General features: G+C 36.5%; 1 protein-coding gene across 1 annotated transcript; it reads right to left on the bottom strand.

Annotated features, from left to right (window-relative positions):
• Positions 1–2,985: 2,985 nt before the first annotated feature.
• On the bottom strand, positions 2,986–8,102 carry MRPL21_2 (39S ribosomal protein L21, mitochondrial; the record flags this gene model as incomplete). The annotated part of the gene is made up of 3 exons (XM_051218740.1): positions 2,986–3,088; positions 3,125–3,445; positions 8,066–8,102. The coding sequence occupies 3 exons, from the start codon at positions 8,100–8,102 to the stop codon at positions 3,021–3,023; spliced, it is 426 nt and encodes a 141-aa protein (XP_051071336.1). The 3' UTR covers positions 2,986–3,020.
• Positions 8,103–8,186: the final 84 nt, after the last annotated feature.

The following is an 8,186-nucleotide window of genomic DNA, read 5'->3' as shown; positions in this document are numbered from 1 at the left end:
GAATCGTTAACATCAACAGAAGAGTTAACTAAAATAAATGAGTTGTCGTGGTTGATGAACGCCATCTACATTTATACTTAGCTTACGGTAGAGTGATAATTCATCATCAAACATAGACTAAATAGTTGAACAGGCATAATTTTTTATATTTCCACTATATCCGTGATAAATTGAAGATTGCAAAAATTATGATATTGAAATCTCTAGATATTGCACAGAATACACCTGACATTAGAGAGTTTTGTCGGACATATAAAAACACTTAACATAAACATTTACTTTTATCAAGATTGAGAGTAAATCTCCTGGCATAAAGATTTACACAGCATTGGAAATAGGAACGAAACCAATCAGAATATGTTAATGTGAAGAGCTAATTTCGTTATTTATTTTTATTTAGCTATATTACGTTTTCTAACATAAGCCACTTGGAATAAAAACTTTTACTGAAGATATTTGTGATTCAATATGTGATGTGCTTGGCCAATTAGACAGGCCAAATGATAACAGCAAGCTGTTGGTCAGGCGCCGGCTGCCGTATCTGAGGAACAAAACATATGCCATTAGTTGAAAGTTCGTATTTATTTTTCTAAGAAAGGTATATATAAACGAGTGCACATTTATCCTGCAAAAGGCTCCACCCTTACTCTCATATTTTCTAAGCAAGTGGCTGATTGCATATGAGCTTTTATATTAGGCGCAAAATCAAATTACCACGTATAATAATAGAACGTTTATGTTTTATCTGGCCTGTCAATGTTTTGCTTTACAATTATTATTATTATTATTATTATCATTATTATTATTATTATTATTATTGACTGCAATTTATTCCGTTAACGAGTTTATATGAATAGAAGACATCATCCTAAAAATAAACTTTATTATTGCCGTCAGGAGACTGTCATAGTATTCTTTTATTACAAGCACTCTCGCTAATATATCGATAAACAATGAAGGTAATGATGATACTTTTGCGGCAAACTTGATAATAAAATATATTGCTTTATTTCACATTATCAGTTGTGTGCAATTACAGAAGAGTAAACAATAAAATCGTGTTTTACTAGAAACAGAACTCTCTTTTCGTCAATCTCCATGGGTAAAAAGGCATTAACTTCCCTTAGATTTATTTGGAAGTAGAAAATAAGTACTCCTCGCAAATACTGAAATCTTAATATTTAACTGATTTATTTTTTTCAGGGACGATTTTTGACTACATTGGTAGACAAGTAAACCCGTCAAATAAGTTTATATACACCATCATGTTTATCACGTAATAGATTTTATTACTTAACAAAAGATTAATTCCATGTAAATAATCACCTGTTTCTTTAATTCGTCCAAATCACTGACTTAAAAATGTATAACATTCCACAAAGACGAGTTGGTTAAAGTTGTCACACTTTGCAATACAAATCGGAAACTAATACATATGCCGATACGTTAAGAAAACAATACTGTGGATTTAGAAGGGAAAAAAGACAACTAGAATGTATATTAGATATTTGGAGGAAAACAAATAGTGAATGAACTTGTGACATTGAAACCAACTTCCGGCTATTTATGAAGATAGTTTCAATGGCAGGCTGAAATCAGCTGGAAAGAATTCAAGAACTAGTTAGCGCTGAACGGAAGTCGAGTTTCAGTTTAGAATGCTTAAATATAGTGCATTCGTAAACTCATGTTCAACTAAACTCAGGACCTTCAAATCTCTTAGATGGCACGATGTTTTGAGATCAGAGTCACGCTCTAATGGTTCACATCACCATCAAAGTGATATAGACAAAAACATCTTGTTGTTGCGACAGACATTTTTCTACCCGACCAAGTTCAGAAACTATACGTTCAATATTTAGCAAACTTTACTTGAAACGTTCTGTTATTCAAAATTAGGAATTAAGGTGGCAGTTACTATCAATCCTTATATATTTATCAACCAGTCTAAACGGAAGCTCATTCTGTTGACTTTTGGTAGTTTTCGAATAAAAGTATTAGTTAAAAGGCGAACAATAGACGAGAGAATTGATGACACTTGAAGTCACAAGATGGAGGAGATAATAATGTCATGTAAGCGATTAGCAAATAGAAGAACCATGATTGGATATCCCTTCTTTGGATTTTATAAATGATATACTACTGGATTTATTAAGAAATGTTTAGCATTTTCACGCATCAAATAGATGTTTAAATATAATACAGTAAAACGAGTATTTCTAAAAAGTCACAATATTTGAGGTCAACAAATGTTCCAATGAATTTATATGGCAATTAAAAATTTGACCAAACAATGAGTGAATACTTGGTAAACTTTACTTTTACTTTTAATTAACTTCTGTTGTCCAGTAAATAAATTATAAGCCAATAAAACCTGTTATAAACTGTTAGATTTTAAGGGTGATGCTTTCTTTTATGGTTATTTGATTCTTAATATTCACTAAGTTTGGGTTACGAGCTTTTGAAGAGATTAAAACCGATAAAAACAGTTTCATATATGACTGGCTTTGAAATAGTCGCTTGAAATACGCAGAATGATGAGTAACCAAGGTCAAGTAACCACCCTCGAAACTCACTTCTAAAAGCATAGGATATTATCTTTCATTTGAAAGGAGAGAAAATCAGAAACATGTTGTCATTTCAACCTGAGATGAAGGCTGTCAGAATCCTAGAGTACCAAGACTAACGTTACAGTAATAAACTTTACAATACCATGAAAAGTATAAAGTACATGCTCTCTGCCTTTTCTTGATGTTTTAAGCTAGACATTTTACCATATTATGAAATCAAAGTTTGAGACTATTTTCCTTCGAGTCTGTTATGATGGAAATACATTTTCATCGACAGAGAGAGAGGAAAGAAACAAACTTTGACATGATTCGGAGAATATATACTTTTTGAGTACCGCAGTAGTTTACACTATCAAATACTTCAAATGAACAAAAATCGCAGAAAACGGATTTTTAAAAGTATACAAAAGCCTAAATGTTTTTTAACGAGTAAGCGTATATTCAAGGACTAATTTAATGAGTTGCTAATGTATTGGGACGAACATCAATAATCTGAAGGACAGTAACATTCCCCTGGAATACTGAAAAGAATGTGAAAAAAATAAATACTAATTTACCTCGCAGTTTGTGGTGTCTACGACGACGATGGAACTGGTACCAAACTTTAGGGTGTTCAAGAGTTTTTTCAATCACTACAGCCTCAACATACACCTGATGCACTGGTAAAATTGGTCGACCGATAATAGTAAAGTCTGATGATCCTAAAAGTAGGACCTTCTGTAATTGAACACGATCACCAACGTCAGTTCCATAGAACGGTGTTTTGATCATAATTAAATCGTTATTAGTTACTTTGAACTGTTTCCCTGCAATAGCCACGACAGCAAAGTACTGGGAACGGTTTTCGGATATGGAAGAATTAACTGAATCATAGATACCTGTAGAAAATTAAATATAAATATTAGTATGTCAGTCAGGGTATCTGAAAAAATTAATTACTACAATATTTAGGTAGTTCATAGTCTTATAACCACAGTTGTTGTCTTGATGCAATTGTAGAGCTGATGTATTGCAGTGACCCAATCGAACTAAATCGGCTGGAGGATTTGTTCTTTTACCATCTATTATGCCAGGTAGGTCGGTTTGAGAGTGCTAGTATGAAAAGTGGTGGACTCTGTCCGAGGACTTAGTCGTAATGCCGACTGCCTAGGAGTGTGACGGCAAAAATATTTTTCTTCAGGCAACCAGATTCTGTAGCGACGCTGCCTTTCCGAGACGAGGAGCGGGTTGCAAAAGTTCGACCCTGAGAGCCACCCACATCGTCTTGTCCCATGAATTTACGTCGCAAGCTATAAAGCTTTTTAAGCACAGAGCTAACTAGGACTACTAAAGGAAATCATGCGTGATTGATCTCAAACAATTATCCATTGGATGCTGGAGCCATGTTTCCAGATTGTAAAAACCAATTTTAAACAAGTTTTCTTTGCAAGTGCCTCAAGAACAAATATTTCTCAACAATGTTAGTAACCAGGAAACGGCAACTCATTTGCCTGTCTTATAGGGTATTGAAGCGTCACAGAATCAAGATCCCTAAGATTTCAGCTAAACGGCGAAACTGTCAAGAGTATATTCCAGTCAGTCAGTCAGCTACGGCGTAAGACCAGGCACATATGTGCATCGGTCCAAGTTGCCATACCTCATTAGCATAACAAGATGAACACTGGATCCATAGAAGTGGTTAATTCAGTGGTGGTTTATCTCAGTACCAACTATTAAACCAGTTGGTCAATCGACAAAGTAATGTTCGTCCCAATGTAGGTTGATATAATATCCAAAAAGCTATGGAATCAGCAGTGACATCCACCAACGGCTTGGACCAAAAGGTTATGAAACATCATTGGATTTCTATAATGTTCACTAAGTCGATAGATGTTCAGAAATTAATTCCACCAAGCTCAAAATACAATGGTGAGCAAAGACAACTCAAACATAGACTGGCAAAAGTCTACGGAATGCTTGTGAGTAGCAGTGAGCAGCGAAAGCAAAAGAGACTGAAAAGGCGAACAACTATTTCAATTCATCAAGGAGATAGTTATTAAAAAGGTAGTTGTTAATGATATTTATGAAAAATATGGGACATTGATACATTTTCAGACCAGAAAATCGGGATGATTCGCAGAATATCTTAAAAAACGGCTCAAGTTGGCTCTAGATACCTTCTAGTTGCTTAATGTTACCGAATAACTTGAATGGGACATTGTCGAAAGCCCGCGACTCTTAATAAAATCGAGAAGGCCACAACTAATCTACAGCGAGAGGGAGTAGGTCATGATAAATTAGCCCCTACGATATTTAAGAACTACTAACCTTGTACAGACTCTCTAATTAAATACTACTGGTTGAATCAGAAGTGTGTGGAGAATTGTCATCGAAATCGTTAACATCAAGTGTTCATCAGGGTTGAATAATGTAACTGTTTACTTGAATTGGTTGTAGATATTCTCTTAGAAATAACTGTTCAGGAGTTGATTCCTTACCAAGATCATTTATCTGTTTAGAACATGCAGATGACGGTTTTGTTTCGTGAAGATACTAAACTGCAGATTCTACTGATCGCCTTGAATGAAAACGTAAACATTTTTCGGATGCATTCCTATTTCTCTAAGTTCAAAATAATACCTTATGACTGGTCTACGTCAACTTCCGAAGTTACTGAGTACGTCGATCGTCTACTTGGAATCCCTCGAGTCGAGGTCGTGGATGCGCACTGCTGATGAGTCCCACAATGGGACGAACCAGCCGTTCAGTGCTTCCAGGTTTTCCATGGTGGTCTAGCTTCAATTGACTCATGATCTCAACTATTGAAATTAATAAAATCTCCACAAAACCCCTTCTGATACTAATCGACATATGCTCACTAGAGACTGGCTTCATCAAGATGTATATCCTGGAGTTCTAGTGGGAAGCAGTAACCAGTGGAGTTCAACCAGGTCTGTTGTGAGATAGTAACTCACTAATGACAATGGTGTATATGTCGCTCAATTTCGTGGATTAGTTGAAGTTAGACATTAACACCGTTGGATGCCGGCTCAATGGTCCAGTGGTTAATTGCCCTCGCGCGAGATCATTGGGCCTTGGGTTCAAATCCCGCGAGGCGAGGCTGTGGATGCGCACTGCTGAGCCTTACAACAGAACGAAACGGTCGTTCAGTGCTTCCAGGTTTTCTATAGTGGTCTAGCTTCAACTGTCTCATCATCAGTCCTGGTTGATTAGTTTATGACAAAGTCTCGGGACCATTTCTAAAACCCTTGTTGTCCTTTGTTAACCTGTGTCACTTGTGTGGTATGAAAGATGTCATACTGCAGGCCGAAGGGAGAGTATAATGGACAGGAGTATGCTTTGTACTGCTTTATGGCTTATAACACGGTCTCTGAATAAAAAAGACACGAGTACGTAGCAGATATTTGATCAAAAGTGTCTTCCAAATATTATGATTATATATTATATGACTAATTTAGGATCAATTTTAAACATGAATTTTATTCTACTATGAGGCAAATGTGTTTCTATTTTCAATAACTTCATATTGAAGGAAAAATATCACTGACAGAGAGAAAACTATAAACAATTTACCATCTTGTTTTTATATCTAGAATATTACTCTCTTAACAGTAAAAATGTTTTCTTCAGAAGTACCTGTCGTCATATCGCTGGTTGACACGTAGGATGAGTTAGTGTGGGCTATGGTGTGACGTAAGATCTCATAGATTAAATGGTCACATCATGACAAATCTACATTTTTTGGATTTTGTCTATTATTATATTAAAAAGATTGATCTGCTTGTGTTTGAAAAGACCATAAATCTATAGGCTTACGCCCTATCATTTACTGGTCGTTGACTCAAGCAGATGGAAGTTATTATGCAAGAAACTTCTAATTATTTGTTTACGTAGTTTCACTCTGGTTGTAGGTTACGCTCGGCTGGAATTTAGCGTATTATCGATTCATACTTCCAACTGATACTAGGCATGTAAGTTGAAATTTACATAAGACGACTGAGAGTGCTGTGCACAACCAAGAATGCTACACAACACATCAACACTATGTGACAAACTGGTATTCGTATTTTCTGTTTGACCATGGAATTCGGCAATCGTAAACTGTAGGCAGTTGTCATATGAGAATAAACTGACCTGGTATCAAGAGTTTCGTATGATATACAGTAGGAAAGCATGAAAACGAGTGTATATGTGATTCGTCAAATGCATAATAATCCTCTGCATTTCACCTTCTAGGTGTTATGACCTAATAGTAAATAATTTTAGAAGAGAGCACTGAAAAGCGCTCAAATAGTGTCCAATCCTTAGAATTCGTTTGGAGTGAAACTGATATAGTTGGATTATTTTTCTGAAAAAGACTTTATAAATTTTTCAAATCTTATAGTGTTGTGATTCGCTACTCCTAGTTTTATTCCTTCGTCGCTCCACCTAATGGTTTAAACTATTTTTTCTTGTTAGCATTTTTTTAGCAAGTTGGTTTTCTACGGGATGAGGTCCAAGTAAGGACTGGAGTATGACAAGGCTGTCTACGTTCTCCCTTCCTCTTTCTTCTGGTGGTCGACTGGATTATGAAGACCTCGACATCTGAGGGAAAACAGCATAAAGTGGACAGCTCAGAACCAATTAGACGATTTGGACTTTGCAGATGACCTAGCCCTCCTATCGCATACACACGAACAAATGCAGATAATAACAGCCAGTGTGGCAGCAGTCTCTGCATTAGTAGGCCTCAACATACACAAGGGGAAAACCAAGGTCCTCAAATTCAAAACAGAGAACAGCAATCCAGTCACTCTTGATGGCGAAACTCTGGAAGATGTAGAGTCCTTCACATACCTGGGAAGCATCATCGATTAACAAGGAGGTCCAGGTTCAGATGTAAAGGCGAGGATTGGCAAAGCATAGACAGCATTCCTACAGTTGAAGAACATATGGAACTGAAAACAACTTTCAACCAATGTCAAAGTGAGAATCTTCAATACGAACGTCAAGACAGTTCTACTGCATGGAGCTGAAACTTGGAGAACTACAACAACCACCATCAAGAAGGTACAAGTATTTATAAATGGTTGTTTAAGCAAGATACTCAACATCCATTGGGCGGATACCATCAGCAATAGCCTTCTGTGAGAGAGAACAAACCAACTTCCAGCTGAAGAAGAAATTAGGAAAGGACGATGGAAATGGATAGGACATACATTGCGCAAATCGTCAAACTGTATCACGAGGCAAGCCCTAACTTGGAATCCTGAAGGGAAGCGAAAAAGAGGAAGGCCAAAGAACACATTGCGTCGGATAATAGAAGCAGATATGAAAACGATGAATTACAACTGGACGGAGCTAGAAAGGATTGCCCAGGACAGGGTTGGATGGAGAATGCTGGTGAGCGGCCTATGCTCCTTCACGAGGAGCGACAGGAGTAAGTAAGTAGGTAAGCTCCACCTAATGAAAATAATGCTTCCGAAATAATGCAGAACAAAATCTCCAGTTACGCTTACTAATAACCAAGATTCTACTACAAAGAAACAAAAACATATCTTTTCAGAACGTTGATTTACTAATTTCATCCCTAAAAGCTTGGGAGTTTGATAAAGCCTATGTCTATTTAATCGACTACAG

The sequence above is a fragment of the Schistosoma haematobium genome, chromosome ZW (genome assembly GCF_000699445.3).
Source record: "Schistosoma haematobium chromosome ZW, whole genome shotgun sequence".
NCBI classification, from domain to species: domain Eukaryota; kingdom Metazoa; phylum Platyhelminthes; class Trematoda; order Strigeidida; family Schistosomatidae; genus Schistosoma; species Schistosoma haematobium.
Note: the sequence above shows the minus strand (reverse complement) of the source record. Positions and strands in the feature narration are given on the sequence as shown.